The 14,741-nt window shown below is 38.8% G+C and overlaps 3 protein-coding genes across 5 annotated transcripts; 1 reads left to right on the top strand and 2 right to left on the bottom strand.

Moving 5' to 3' along the window:
* The first annotated feature begins 239 nt into the window (after positions 1-239).
* On the top strand, positions 240-2,559 carry LOC103387412 (glutathione S-transferase 3-like). 2 transcript variants are annotated; one of them, XM_008322040.3, is made up of 7 exons: positions 240-355; positions 433-543; positions 645-696; positions 1,612-1,744; positions 1,844-1,979; positions 2,087-2,212; positions 2,325-2,559. In XM_008322040.3, exons 2-7 carry the CDS (start codon positions 457-459, stop codon positions 2,451-2,453), a joined length of 663 nt encoding a protein of 220 aa, XP_008320262.1. In that variant the 5' UTR covers positions 240-355; positions 433-456; the 3' UTR covers positions 2,454-2,559. The 2 variants fall into 2 exon arrangements, with proteins under 2 accessions (XP_008320262.1, XP_008320263.1); XM_008322041.3 differs by having other exon boundaries at positions 267-355; positions 438-543.
* A 60-nt stretch (positions 2,560-2,619) lies between these two features.
* Positions 2,620-4,459, bottom strand: tmem14a (transmembrane protein 14A). Of its 2 annotated transcripts, none has more exons than XM_008322042.2 (5): positions 4,370-4,459; positions 3,750-3,881; positions 3,562-3,663; positions 3,389-3,476; positions 2,620-3,266 (listed from the first exon to the last, which is right to left on the bottom strand). In XM_008322042.2, the coding sequence occupies exons 2-5, from the start codon at positions 3,823-3,825 to the stop codon at positions 3,224-3,226; spliced, it is 309 nt and encodes a 102-aa protein (XP_008320264.1). In that variant the 5' UTR covers positions 3,826-3,881; positions 4,370-4,459; the 3' UTR covers positions 2,620-3,223. The 2 variants fall into 2 exon arrangements, with proteins under 2 accessions (XP_008320264.1, XP_008320265.1); XM_008322043.3 differs by having other exon boundaries at positions 4,361-4,446.
* A 418-nt stretch (positions 4,460-4,877) lies between these two features.
* Positions 4,878-14,616, bottom strand: agpat5 (1-acylglycerol-3-phosphate O-acyltransferase 5 (lysophosphatidic acid acyltransferase, epsilon)). The gene is made up of 8 exons (XM_008322039.3): positions 13,791-14,616; positions 12,820-12,889; positions 12,614-12,729; positions 12,428-12,517; positions 11,938-12,028; positions 9,449-9,610; positions 7,211-7,334; positions 4,878-7,001 (listed from the first exon to the last, which is right to left on the bottom strand). Exons 1-8 carry the CDS (start codon positions 14,007-14,009, stop codon positions 6,761-6,763), a joined length of 1,113 nt encoding a protein of 370 aa, XP_008320261.1. The 5' UTR covers positions 14,010-14,616; the 3' UTR covers positions 4,878-6,760.
* Between the last annotated feature and the right edge of the window lie 125 nt (positions 14,617-14,741).

Here is a 14,741-nt window from a genome sequence, read left to right as displayed (position 1 = left end):
CACATAGTCCCATCTCCCTCTTACTTAAAGCACCGCACAGACCAACCGAGTACACTTACGGTGTAAGTGTAAACATAACTTGTAGAATTTTGAATAAAATCTTTGACTAGTACTAAATAAATGAAACACCAATATGTAGGAATATTCGAAATAACACCGTAGATAGTCTTGTATTTCTCTTAACCACAATGCTTAGAGGCTATGCATAAACACGTGCCTTTTCATTGGTCAGTTGTAACCAATCAGATACTTCGTATGTCTTCTCCACCTTTCTATGTGAGTACGAAAATTATCTAAGTGCGTCAACGTTGTGTCCAGTGGTCAGTTCCACCACTTCACCAGAGGCTGAGTACATGTAAGAACATCTGTTCGACATTTTTTAATATCACAGTTACTAACGCGTAACTCTTATCTGCGATTTTGTCTTCGAAGTGCAGTTACATTCCTACATTGACCATGGCGGAAAAAGTCGTACTATATTACTTCAATGGCAGAGGAAGAATGGAAGCAATCCGCTGGCTTTTGGCTGCTGCTGGAGTTGAGGTATGATAAAATTTCGGCGTTTTTACTGAATATGAAATATTCAAAATGCATAAACCCCCACTGAGTCACAGTGTGTATTTTTTGCATGATTGCACTCACAGTTCGACGAGGTTATCCTGACCGAAAGGAAGCAATATGAGAAACTTCTTTCAGGTATGTTGGCTGCAAAATATCCCCTGAAATGTTTGAAAACGTGCTTTTACGCAGCATTCCGCTTGTGCCACCTGCTGGACATCTGATCAATAAAAGGGAAAACGTAAACGCATTTGTCTTATCCTTGATAGAAGTGTGAATAACCAGGCGTTTTAAGTAAAAAAAAAAAAAAAGAATCCACTGCCGAGTTGGTTTACAGTAAGTTTGAGTAAGTTTCAGCTTCTATATTACGAAAATAACAATTTTTTTTTGAATACCCGGCATGCTTCGCAGAAGAGATGTTGCCAGATATCAAAAGTGTTAGTTTAGTAAAGCACAGTTGAAAACATTTCCTTTTGTCCACGTGAGATAGTTTTCTTAAAGTTTGCTTTTCAGTTCTAAAGCATTCTTTCGTTTTCATTCTTGTGATTTTGACTGTTGCCTTTCAGCTTCTATTCCACGTTACGGTTCACTGTGGTGGCAGTTATTCAATTACTGAATGGTGATCATCTAGTTTGTCTTCCTGCAGCACCAAGAGGGGCAATAATAACGGAGGTGTAAAAGGGAGTAATTGTGTTGCCATAATGCCTAAGAAGTGGCATGTGATTGTGAAATACTCATAAAACCTTTATGCAGGAGAACATGAAAATGTGCTTTGTCATGCCTGTAGTGCACTTTTCACGCAGATGTATTGTATAGAACAGGTGGCGTACAGGTATTGAATTCTTCTTAGTGTTGTGAAGCACTCTCTGTGGATTCATAAGGGTCATAGCCTGCAGATTATAGAGTTCTGTTACGTACTATTTGGATTGGAAGTTAAACTGCCACACCTCGTTTTTATTGTTAGCCATTTTGTTTGTATAGAGAATGAGACAATACAGAGCTTCATGTAACACCCAAGTCCTGACACGACTCTGTGCTGCTTTGCCTTTGCAGATGGAGTCCTCATGTACGAGCAGGTTCCACTGGTGGAGATAGATGGCCTGAAGCTGGTTCAGACCCGAGCCATCATGAACTACATATCGGAGAAGTACAATCTCGATGGAAAAGACCTCAAAGACCGCGCCATGTATGACCTCCTCCATTCCCCCAGTATATTATACTATATTGTTTTTAATGGTCGTAAAAAGACCAGTGTTACTCTTTACGTGTGTGTTCTTCCCTTCAGGATCAACATGTACTCTGAGGGACTGATGGATGTCATGGAAATGATCATGTATTTGCCCTTCAGTTCAGACCTAAAACCAAAACTTGACAATATTCAGAAAAAAGCAAACGAACGCTACCTGCCTGTGTTTGAGAAGGTATGGAAAAAAGGTTATAGTAACAATATAATGTAAAAAAAAATACTATAAAAAATCTATAGTACTGTGACAGTTTTAGAACATATAATGTGATACAAACTCCCAAGGCTTTGTCCGGAGCCTCGTACCTGGTAGGAGACAGCCTCAGCCGTGCGGATGTGCATCTGCTAGAATGTAGCCTGATGCTGGAGGAGAAATTCCCTGAAATCCTCTCCAAATTTCCAAATATTAAGGTAAATATGTTTTGTTTGTTTTTTTTAAATGACAATACTTCATGTACAGAGCAACAACAAATTGATAATCCTCAGAGAAATACACATCTGACATTAAAATGTTTTGTTGAAGGCTTTCCAGGGCAGGATGAGTCAGCTTCCTAACATCAGCAAGTTCCTGCAGCCGGGCAGCAAGAGAAAACCTCAGCCTGACGCTGTCTATGTGAAGACAGTCATGGCTGTGTTGAAAATAAATCTTTGAAGTTTGAATGAGTTACAGAGAAGATCTTTTTACATAATCAGTTTAAATCAATTTTTCTGTGCAAAACCCCACTTGATAAACAATGGAATGCAAATTGTCTATTTCACATTTCTGTTTACGGTGCTTTTTTGTGTCAAATTCACTGATTCACAAAAAAATTCTCATGAAAAATATAGCACATTTTATTAGTTGTTGGTTCCAAACATCATCAGTCCACTTTCTTACACTAATAAAAACAAGATACTTGAAGAAAACGCATTGAACAAACTTTCGGTCAGTTATTCATTATATCATTTTCAGGGCTAAGCACAAAAATTATGTAGTGTGTAAACCCACAGCTGTGACAAATGCTGACACACACTTGTGTAAAAATTTAACATGCTGCAAAGAAAGTAATACAACTGGGTAGTGATTAAAAAAAACATAAAAGGCAATCAACTTTTTTAATATAAACAAATACAAGCATTTTTAAAAATCTGCAGATTTAGAATGGGTTTAGCACAGTGACTGTTTTTACACAATTGTATGAAACCTAACACTGATCTGCAACACATTCAAATGAGGAGAGATTGGTAAAATATCACTTATTAACCTGTCTTCTGTGGAATACATAAAACCAGCTTTTTCAAAAGGATAATCCAAAAGTAAAGACAACCCGAGGTGTATCTTAATTCACAATAAGAACACGTTGTTGGTGTGTTGGTGGGAATGATGTGCTTGTTCATTGATGCACAGTTGGCTTTTCAGTTTGGTCTCTTTGGTTCCTGCAGTCACACCATGATCAGGAGCAAGAGTCGAAAAACCATCAACAAACTAAAAACAGAAGAACAACATTAATCACAGACTGCACAAGGGCAGAGCGACATCTCTAATCCTTTCATAATCTACGTGTTGCTCAATAGAATATCTGCATGTTGAGCAACCGTGACTCTGACCTTAGCCCAGACATTAGGCCAGCAGGCAGGAACTTTCCAGAATTCTTGTATCTTGTTCCCATCACTAAAGCAAGAAGTCCAGCGGAAACTAAAACCACAAAACCATATATTAACATGTGTATACGAGTTCTCTTGCGACAAATCAACAAATATGTAGTTTTGTACACACTTACACAGGGAGACCTTAATGTTCTTAGGGTCATTGGAAATGTTGAAGGCCCCATATGCTGATAATCCTCCAAAAACGAGACCAGCCACAAGGGACATTACACTACCTGCAGTCCACAAGACACGTTCATTTTACGTTTGTTCACCTTTTGGACAATATAAGGAAAATGTGAGATCGTGAAAGAATATTAACCTTTTCTTTTGTAACCCATAAACCCCCCAAGGGCGATGGCTGCTGCATAAGTGAATCCAATCCAGTCCAATGCCATAACTCTGCGTCGATTTACGTGAATATAGGGCACAGCGTCAAAATTTCAGCTTTTATCTGTTGAAATATACATAGATTTCATGAGGGTTACATTTAACGTACATGCTATTAACACAACGTAGGTGACCGATGTAAAAACGATTTAATAATAGTGTACGGTGTATTAATTTTCTTTTGCTAATGGCGTTCTACTACCGAAACCAATAGTGCATTTCCGGTCCACTTATGGGTGTTCACAGGCAAAATCTTTCGATTAATTATATTTCACAATTTCTGTCGCGTACAACGAGGAGACTTCGTCAAGTTAACTTGTTCCACCTAACTGCAGTAAGCTTAAACCGCCCGTGGGTGCCGCTATGAGTGAAGGGAAACGTAAACAACAACTGCAAGGCTTCAAACAAATCAGTTTCATGTCACAAATGTTAAACATAATACGTCAACTGAAACTATTTACGAAAAATGATTACTCGATACTGTTAGAACCTTATCAGTGACCATTTAAAGACCGTTAAACGCCAAATAAGAGCAGCACTAACCGTCGTTACCTTCATTCGCTCACTGAGCTTCCTGCTTACCGCCCACAAGACACTACTGCGCAAGTGCGGTACTATGGCGCTGCGTTCAACGACCCACAAAATCGGTGTGAAATTTGTACTTTAACCATTTTATGGTTCATTGTACCGTGTACATGTACCGTGTACATGTTAACTATATGTCATCTATTTAACTAGAACTTTGGAAAGAAACCAACATTTGTACGAATTAGGGAAAAAAAATGCATACAGAAACAGATTATAAAACATACAGAAATAAATGTGCTACAACACCTTTGAGACCCCAGAAATTCCATATTCACTATTTGAGGTTTGCACATTGTACTTTTGATGCAAACTAGATCTCAACTAAAACAAAAATGTTAAAAAAAATTATAAAATACACTATACTTTTTCAAATTTCCCCGAGACAATGTTTTATTTTTACCTCCACTGTTAGTAGGTAGATGGATAGTCTTCGTTGTGCATTTTATACTGTATAAAAAACACCATACATCACTTCCCAAACAAAATTATTTTATTTCACTCTGACCCCATTTTTTTCTTTTTTAGAACTTACACACATTAAAGGTTTTATTGTTATACAATAGTCTTCGAAAAGTGTAAATGCATTCTTAGAGCAAAATAAGTCACTGTGAACTGTAGACAATGTGACCACAGGCTGCAGAGCGCAGCAGAGAGCCTCCATGGAGTCACCTGCTTGGTGAAGAGCCACTGTGGGCGGGCTGAGGACCTACGCCTCCAAAGCCAAGGCACACATTTCCAAAAAACTGTTGGCATTGAAATACTGTCTAGAGTTTCCTGATGACTTGTATTCAGATCTTGTCAGGTTAAAAATAACTATAAAACAGCTGACAAGGGTCTTCTTAAGAAAAAGGAAAGATTATTCAAGTGAGGTATTGGAGCAAACATGTAAAACCCATGAGAAGTACTGCACCATCCATATGAGGAAAAACATACTACAGACTTATTCTAGAGGAAGATGACATTATAGCAAGTATTTAAAGTGACTGGTGGAAGGTGGAAATGGTTTTCGGATGGTAAACAACAACAATAGACACAGTGCATTTTATAATACAGTGATGATTATAATACAAATGGCTTTGAGTGCACAGGAACCTGTGTTATACTGTCAACATGGCTTTGTCAGCTTTTTGCTAGGTAGATACATTTATGTGAGCTGTAACGCTGTATTTAAAAGAACAAATGCATATAAAAGTTACAGAATAAACAATAACTTTGAACATTTATTAACAACGGAATTAGGCAAAAAGAAAAGAAATACACCATATTTTGGCAACACTTAAGTGATGCTTTACATTGGTAGAACATTTATACTTGCTACTCTCATCTGCTTCAGAAAATGTCTTGGCATGTCACTTTTATTTTAAATCAAACTCAAGTACAAACTAATTTATGTGACAAAAGATTTCCCAATATAACATAATTTTCACCTCACCCATATTGAAACCTTGAAAATGCCACTTTTTAAACCACTGATGACAACCCCCCCCCCACCCACCCCTCAAAAAAGATAAACTTTAATTCTCTTAAATCATAAATGGGCTTATTTTCCATACTTGTTTTCTTTTCATTTACTGTGAAAGACTATTGCGCTTGCCTGGGAACAGCAAAACAATAAATAATTTTACAATGTGGTAATAGTTGGCCAGAAACATTTCCGTGCAGAACTTAATTTCTCAATAACGTCCTTAACGTTATAGTCCGCAGGTTAAAGAGTCCAAATAGGTATTATTTTGTTCTACTAATATTATAAAACATCACTTAAAATAAGCAAAGTGCATAAAATTCCTGATGTAGGACTTGGCATAAAAACAGACATTACCACCAATGTCAGTAAGTCAGTGCACTACAGGAGTAATGAGCCGGGTTCAATTGACCGGTGTGCACTGTCAGCCACTCACAGCAGCTGACTGATCATTTCACGAGTTCCCAGAACACTCTGATGTCAAAATAAAGGTCATGTAAGAGCTTTAGTAAGCATGCAAGAATACTAATTTAGCTAAATCTTATGGAGAGGAAATATAACATTTTATACTTTATATCAGAGCCCAAAGACCGGGGTGAGGGGCTGAATAACTTTAAACTTCTCAACAAAGCCACCTGTGTTTTAAAATGCCATGGAAAATCTAGCACACATTTAACTCAATTTATTTCCTACATTTGTCTGATTTTTCTTTCAGCTTCCAGTCGGAGGTCAGTATTAAGCCACAGGTGTGGGATACATTTCTAAGCCTCTTCCCAGATGCAGCTGTGCATCTGGAGCACACCATGTGTGGGTTTGTTTCTAGAATAAAAATGGCACAAGTCTCTCCCTGACTTTTGCATGTCTGCTTGCTGCAGCCCCAGTCCCTCCATATGTTAAGGAAACACATTGACCCACAGCCAGCCCAGCAGCGTCCCATAAACCCAGGTTCTCACATACAGTTTCCTGCCGTTCTCTGTCAGCAGTAATGGCAGCGTCAGTCCTCCTAAAATCATGGCTGAGGGCAGTGTTTTTGAGAGGTTGAGCGGTGATGGTGTACCTTTTCCGGGGAACTTGCAGATTTTGTTAGCATCTTTTGAATTGGAATCTTTTGACTCGTAGAACTCTGTCAGGAGCCTTCAAAAAAGGATATAATTATTTGTCATAGAAAGAAATAAGAAACATAGAGTAACACACACAAAAACAAAAAAGCTGTATTATTGTAAAATCAATGATCCAAAAGCCTGCATTATTTTAGTTTGTGTCTGACATGAAAACACTTAACCTGCTTTACTCATTGATTAAATGCAATTTTAAGGTGATCGTTTCCACCCTCGCACACTTACCGGTCCTTGATTTCAAACCGCTCGTGCAGCCACCTGCGGAAAAACACTGGCTCTGAAGGAATTTCCTTTATGTCCACACGGTCGAAGTGTATGTGGACTCGGGGACATTCTTTACACAGGAATTCTGTCAAACACAGAAAATAAATACACTAAACAAAAACAGGAAGAGCCCTTCAGCAATGAAACACATAGAGAGAGCACTTAAACCCAATGTGAGGTGACATTCATAAAGTAAAGCATCTACAGCGCTGAGTTCCTGAAGTAACATAGGGCGGAAATAAAACACTATCAAATAAGAGAAAAGCCAAAACAGTCCTGAATGAAAAAACAACTGAGTACAGACGAAACGCCAAAGTGTCAAAATGTCAGATGTACAAAAAATTTAACCCAATCTGAACACTCAAGGTTACAAACGTTTCCCCAGAGACTTCCAAGTTCCTGTTTCCACAACATTCAGCCTTATCAGGAAACCTCGCTCGGCGGACAAAAGAGGAAACTTGATCGAAGTCGGCAGCGAAAGACTGCCTCGCCGGTGGAGAGTAAACCTCCATCAGCTGTTGCGGGTTTGGACCTGACCTTCTGACATTATATGTGGCACTCTGACAAACACAGGCAGCCCAGAGAAACAAAAACTGAGCGTCCACTTCAGGTCATGTAGGTTTGAGCAGGGACCAGGTTCCAAACACTTAAAAAAACAACACTCTGGATAATGGATAAGGGAAACTCTCTCTATGGTGGCAAATGATAAACAGTTCCTAGAGATTTTGAAAAACAATCTAGAAAACAAAAAATATTTTTAGGAGCAGTGGTATCTTTAACCCTGGAAACACCTGTATATACAGAGGAAACGCTGAAAAATACTTCAGGCAGAGGATTTTTCTGTCCTTAGTCTTCATTACTTGCCATTTTGTCATCAGGAATTATAAGTCACTCAAAGATGCACTCCATCATGTAGACTAAATAAATTATTTCTGAAATAAAGACTGAGTTTGTAAACAGAACTGCTTTGCATTAAGTGGTGGGCTTGAGTCACACTTTCAGGGATTAGAGAAGTGAGCAATACTCAAAAAAAATTAAAATAAAACAAGGCTTTTGTTTTTAAAAGACTTGGTAAGAAAAAGCAACAGAAAAGAAAAGACTTGCATCACTCTTAATAGACATGGCGCTCTGGGAGACAATGATTTAATATTCCCAGTAGTCGACATGAAACCCTGCCACCTCCTGTCTTCCTTTGGAAAAAGGCTCAGACTAAATAATTGGTTGTGGAGCTCAATCACTTTAGGGTTTTAAAGCATTAAAGCTCTCTGGCTGTGGAATAACCCAGAACATTTCACGTTCCCATTGAGGTTCAATTACCAGAAGAGCATCACTGAGTTTCCCTCTAAAAGCCTTGGTTTGTTCCTTGCGGAGTGACAAAAATCCCAGTCAACCCCAAAGATGAAAGTGCGAAATGAGAAGAAAGCTTTTCACCTCCGTGTACTTCTCACTACAAAACACATCAGTGTTTATTCCTGCCTGAAGCGGGAAGTTTTCTTAAAAACATTGAAACAGTGTTTGGTGAACAACCGGTAACATGAAATAATCAAAAGTCCACAGCGGGGAGTCATTCTGTTTACAGGAAGACGCTGCTGTTTGTGATGTGATTAATTACACAGGGCCAAACACGGTGATGTTGCTTTGATAGTACAGAGCCTGTGAGACTCTGGATGAACTGAATAACAACAATTACAGGCAGCTGTTGACAGTCTGTTACTGCAGCCGTGTTTATATTCCAAATTTATCCCAACTGACACAATGCATGATTATTATGTTATGTTGGTTCAAAAATGCATCTACGACATACAAATACATGTCAGTGACCTGTTGGTCTTCGAAACGAAAAACGAAAATAAGAGAGACCTCTGTGTCTTTGACAAGTTTGAAATGGGTAAAGACGCATATGTAAAGACTCACATACTGTTTGGACATGACTTTTAGTCATGAACAATGATCTGAACTTTTTCACCCATGTCATGAACAATGATCTGAACTTTTTCAATATTTTCTTATTGGAACTGAAACCCATACTGACACAGATACCATTTCCCTGCTTGGTGTTCTCACTGTGGTTTGGGCTGAGCTCACACCTACACACTGCATGTCACCATAGCTATGCTTCCTATGTAACATTACCTTCCCGCCCGTCCTCCTCCCGCGCCCCCCCCCCCCCCCCCCCCCCCCCCCCGTGTGCCTGCTTACCTGGCATCGATGGTGCAGGACTTCTGTGACCTGAGGCATTCAGCGTGCCCTCGTAGGCCACTGTGACGTCATACACAGCGTCTAGATGGTCCTTCATCGTCTCAATGGCTATATGAGATGCCTTCATCCTGGGTGTAAGGGTGTGCTTCAGCACAGCTAGTCCTAGTGTGGACAGAAGAATGGGTAAGTGTAGTTATATATATATATATATATAATACACAGTATGTTACACTGACAGACTATATATGAAGAGTAATTGAGTTTGGGTCTGTTTCTGCAGCGCTCTGCACTGTGCTGCACACTAATAGCTCAACAGCAGCAGAGATCATGTCATGTGCACATGTCGCCTCTCAGCAGAGATTTAGTTGGATTAATGGGGGAAGGTGATACTCTGAGCTGCGGTGCACAGATAGGCCTAATCTCTGCGCTGTAGAAACAATGTGGGTAGAGCAGGACACCACAGTCTGCAACACAAACATCACTCTCTCACAAATCTGGTATCACAGTGGCACATTTTTGTACTGTTGAGTATCATTTTTATATTTCCAAATGCGTGTATTTAAAATTGGTTCTTTATCGCCGTTTGATTTTTGGCTCATTTGTAAAAGTTGTTTTCTCAATGACTTGTGTTTATGATGTTGTTTATTATGTTATTTTTGTAGTACTATTACTGTATGCATTAATTATTTAGGGCAGGGGGTAAACATATAATATACAGTAGATTAGGAGAAGGGGCAGGAAGTCTAGATTTTTTTTCTACTTCTGAGCATGTTGGCTAACCTTTGCAAAAATAATGTTAAAAAAAACTATATAAAATTGTTTAAAAAGATAAAATCATGCTTGCATCATTTCTACTGTATTTCAAATTACCCATGATGACCCCCTGCGAGGGGCTTGAAACTCACCACACAGCCATTTAAACTGTTTTCAAAACTACAGGACAAAGTGCCCACTGAAAAGCTTTAATATTTAATGAGCTCTTCACATCATACGGTTCGACCGAGAGATCAATGCTGCAACGATTTTATTTCATTATTCCAGAGACGAGAGCTGAGGCCGGACTTGGAGACAAGACAAGATTATCGACTCGCTATTAAAATTAAATGTGCATTTTATTGAGGGCAACGTTAAAACCAATACATTGTGAGGGCAGAGGTCCATCAGTGGACAATAAAGGACACAGAGATGAATTCAGAGCACTTACTCATGACTTTGGTTATATTTATTTTTTTAAGCAGAGTTTTAACATTTTCGTTGTCATATTAATATAAATAACCAGATATTTTGCAGTCCTACTGAGTGGACGTGGCCCAGATATAACCTTGGGAAGAGAGTCTCTGTAATACTGACTTACTCAATACTTAGGTACAACACAACATGTTAAAGAACAATTATATATAAAAGTTTGCAGCTGAGTTTTGTTGGTGTTTTTTTTATATTTTCCAAGAGGAAAATGGTTTTAAATCAATGTACTATATTACCGCCTAAAAGTTTTTCACAGAACTGTAAGGTTAATGTTTCAATGTTGATGGTGTAGTGCAATTTTCAAACATGCATTTCATTCATAAAGGCATAAAATATAATTTAAGCAACATGTTGAAGATTCCACTTTGGGGTCAAAACCATTTAAAATAAAATATATTACTTTAACATAAATGGTTCTACATCTGGTCTCTTGAAGTGGAGTTTCTGACTGAGGAAGTGAAAGTGAGCAGCGAGTGGACCAAAGCAGCAAAGTGTAACAGTCAGGTTTCTACCAACTTGTCAGGAGACTAACGCACTCCTCCCTTCAATAACTAGAGCTTCTGTGAAACCCAACTGATAGGAGTTGGTCTGTCTGTTGCTGCAAAGATTACATTTTTCAACACTTTTTCTGTCTTATTTTCCTGTGCAACTTTAGGTTGTAGTGAATACTTGACACTTTTGTTAAGTCAGCCTAATTAAATTATAAAGATATAACTTCAAACTGAAGAAAAGAAAGATTAATATTAAAGCTTTAGAATCAATAATGCCGTACATAGGACTCATGGGTCATGTGGACGAGCTGCCTAAGTTAGCCTGGTCTTTTCCAGCTCTAAAATAGAACCTGATGTTTCCCATTTGAATCTAAGTGACTACATTATTGTATAAACAGTTAAAAACGATAGACAGTGTAGCAGTTGTGCACATATACGTTCCAATTTGTACATCACGCCTTCCTGTCACATGACCCGTTTTTCAAACGATAAGCCATAATTCCATTATCAGCCCCCACACAGACCTCCAAGTGGTCCTGTGACTTTGTTTTAAGGCAAATCATTATGGATGGGGATTAAAGCCAATATGGAGCCAAATCACTGGCATGGATGAAGAATGTTCAAACGTAATGTAGTGTACATTTTTTAAAAACAACTCCTGTGGATGTGGCCTTGGCTGTCAGAGCGTGCGAGTCGTTTATGTTGAATTAGTTTGCAGCTGTAAAGCAGGGACTGTCTGACATTGTACCGTACCTTCTTTTGAAGCAAAAGCCTGACTGTCAGCAATAACATTCTTCAGGTCTGGATTATAACGGGTCCCTTCTGGGAAAATGACAAGGTACATCTGTGAGGAGGAAAAAAAATAAATTAATAAAATATTTTTCACTTTACTGCCAAAACTTCTAACAGAATTAAACACTATGCAACACAGGAAAAGAAACTTAAGTACTCTAACCAGCTGGCCATTTCCTTTTCTTTTTCAGTCTGTAAAGATAATCCCTAATCTCTAGCAGTTACATAAAAACATGATTAAAATAAGCTTTTTCCACCCAGCTGCAAACCTCTATAGTGTGTGATGAAATTCTCATTTTATATTTGAAGTCTCAGGTTCTAGATGCTGTCGTCATGTTACAGGACAAACTATAAAACAGCAATGAGTTGTAGAAAAAAAAAAGAAAGATTCTGTTTCTAATAAATTCATATCAAATTGTGTTCAAGGACATTTATTCCATGCAACACTTACTTGCGCACCAGACTGAGTCTGAGAGAGGAGCTTCCTCTTCATTGTCCTCTCATTAAATTTTGCACTTCGTCTCACATAGATTCCTCCATGCTGAAAGATATGGACAGTGCTGTCAACGCTTCAGCTCTCCATACTTGTTTTTACCCAAAAATCACAGTTGGATAACCAGGCAGTTTAATTAATTACCTGAGAGAAATACCAGCCATAAAGAGGAAGCCACTTCAGTCCATCTTTAAGGACATATCTGACGTGTCCAATAGCACTCTGTCTGATGGCCAGCATGTCAGCAATAATCCAGTCCACTGAAAAAAGAAATATATATATACCAGGTCATTAGCATTGCAGGAGTTGTTTTTTTTTAAATATATAAGCTAATTATTTAACTTCAATACCTGTACACTGGTGGTTTGACAGGTAGATCACATTCTCTTTGTTCTTTGGTATATCTCCATATATAACTATCTGTAGAGACAGGAACAAAAACAAGTTGATGATGCTGAAAGATAATGAAAATGATTTGTCTTACAGAGGCAGATGTGTTTCCTGCACAGCTGCAAACAAGAATTGTTTTTTATTTTTTAAGCTGATCTGATAAACCTGCAGAAATTGTTTTGCAATAAACTAAAAAGGATTTGTTTTTAATCTGCCTATGAATTTTCCAGTGGGTGAGACACAGCAGTTGGTTTACCTCGCCAACAAATCTCATAAGACATTTCGGCTGCAACAACTCCTGTACAATCACTCCTAGGTGCACAAGGAGCGGCAGAAAAAAGTTGTACAAGAATCTACAAGTTTTTCATGTACTTCAGGTTTATCAGCTGTGGACTCATAGCCCTGTTTACATTGTCTGTCATTGTATGACAAACACCTCAGTGCACAATGCAGATGTTTATATCCACTATCTTACTGTGTATGTTGAGATTTAAGTTATAGAAAAAAGGATGGCACAAACTAAAAGAAAATGTGCTGAGGTCCCACAGAAAATTGAAAGTTCTACTCGAGTAATGGTGTAAAATCTGTTTTCATTTTTGAAAGATTAGCAACATCCTAATTTGTATGGTTTGGTCTGGAAGCCTTCACTGTTTTCCTGTAAATAAGAATATACTTATAATATTCCACAGCTCGAATTATGGACCTTTTTAAAAACAATTCTTACACAAATTGTTTAGTCCACTATGTACAGCGTACAACAACAGTATGTACTGCATCTGTTGGTGATGCATCAACTAGTCGACTAATTGTTTCAGAGTCAGTGCAGACACACAAATATATCACCTAATGCAAACGATTGTATTTTTTATCGTTTAAATAGCAAAAGGAAATGTATTTGATATTACAGTTAGTAGTTGATCAGATCCCTCACCTCCACCCCCGTGTAGTTCTCAAAGAAGTAGAGAACCATGCTCTGGTAGACCGAGTACAGTCGGTCGTCCAGCCTGTGGTACATCCTCGCCGGAATGACAGAAGAAAGTAGACGCCAAACCCCCCAGGACAGCAGATACGCCGGGGCTGTTCCCAGCATGATGGTGGCTGGAAACCAGTACCGCAGCGAGTATGTGTGCACAACCAAGGAGAGCAGCATGATTCCGACTCTGGCTCCACTTCAATTCCCGACAATCCTTCACAGTCTTCAGTGCTGGACTCTAGGCTGCACACTTTCTCCTCGAAGCCACACCCGGCCTACTTTCTACACACCTGTCCCAACAAGTCAGCATAAGAGAAAGGGGAACTAAAGGGCTAGCTGGCTAAAGCTAATTTTAACCTTGTGTAGGAAAAGCATTTAGTCCAAGTCTGCTCCGACGCTAACGTTCAGTCATACTGTGAGGGTTTAAAGTCAAAAGTGAGCTCTTTGTAGCGGTTGGAACTGTCATCTCACAGCAGCAAACCAGATAACGACCTCAACCTGAACTCCGCACATCTACTGAACAACTTACAGGACCGCGTTAGCTCACTGTACTCAACGTGCTCCAGCGGAGAAGTTTGAACTGACACCGCGGTGACATAAGCTGTCCCTTTTAAGGTGCAGGACAATGAACATTTGAAAAACTCAAACGTATGTTAACTCACTGCCACACAATAAATTATAAATCTGTTTTTGTTTTGTTTTTCTACCTCTCTAGAATTAGCAGGTCTTAAAAAACTAGCTTCTTACTGCAAATGTCACGCACGCCTCCTTGATTACGTCGTCATGCCTTGCAACATCGACAGAGCTGATTGGTCGACAGCAGTTAGAGGCAGGCCAATGGGCTTTCTCACATTAAAGACATACGACAATTAATAGTATCTATTATTATACATATCCAGGGGAAAACCA

The sequence above is a fragment of the Cynoglossus semilaevis genome, chromosome 12, assembly GCF_000523025.1.
Source record: "Cynoglossus semilaevis isolate Cse_v1.0 chromosome 12, Cse_v1.0, whole genome shotgun sequence".
Lineage (NCBI taxonomy): Eukaryota > Metazoa > Chordata > Actinopteri > Pleuronectiformes > Cynoglossidae > Cynoglossus > Cynoglossus semilaevis.
Note: the sequence above shows the minus strand (reverse complement) of the source record. Positions and strands in the feature narration are given on the sequence as shown.

Bases quoted from the DNA above. Each gene is read 5' to 3' on its own strand.
- LOC103387412 (XM_008322040.3), top strand. From the start codon at position 457: ATGGCGGAAAAAGTCGTACTATATTACTTCAATGGCAGAGGAAGAATG. The intron at 1,745-1,843 runs GTATGACCTCCT...TCTTCCCTTCAG, and splicing joins GACCTCAAAGACCGCGCCAT to GATCAACATGTACTCTGAGG. The intron at 1,980-2,086 runs GTATGGAAAAAA...CAAACTCCCAAG, and splicing joins ACCTGCCTGTGTTTGAGAAG to GCTTTGTCCGGAGCCTCGTA.
- agpat5 (XM_008322039.3), bottom strand. From the start codon at position 14,009: ATGCTGCTCTCCTTGGTTGTGCACACATACTCGCTGCGGTACTGGTTT. The intron at 12,890-13,790 runs GTGAGGGATCTG...CTGTCTCTACAG, and splicing joins AGAACTACACGGGGGTGGAG to ATAGTTATATATGGAGATAT. The intron at 7,002-7,210 runs GTAAGTGTGCGA...CCTTTTTTGAAG, and splicing joins CGGTTTGAAATCAAGGACCG to GCTCCTGACAGAGTTCTACG.
- tmem14a (XM_008322042.2), bottom strand. From the start codon at position 3,825: ATGGCATTGGACTGGATTGGATTCACTTATGCAGCAGCCATCGCCCTT. The intron at 3,477-3,561 runs GTAAGTGTGTAC...TTGTGGTTTTAG, and splicing joins GAACATTAAGGTCTCCCTGT to TTTCCGCTGGACTTCTTGCT. The intron at 3,267-3,388 runs GTCAGAGTCACG...TTCTGTTTTTAG, and splicing joins GGCCTAATGTCTGGGCTAAG to TTTGTTGATGGTTTTTCGAC.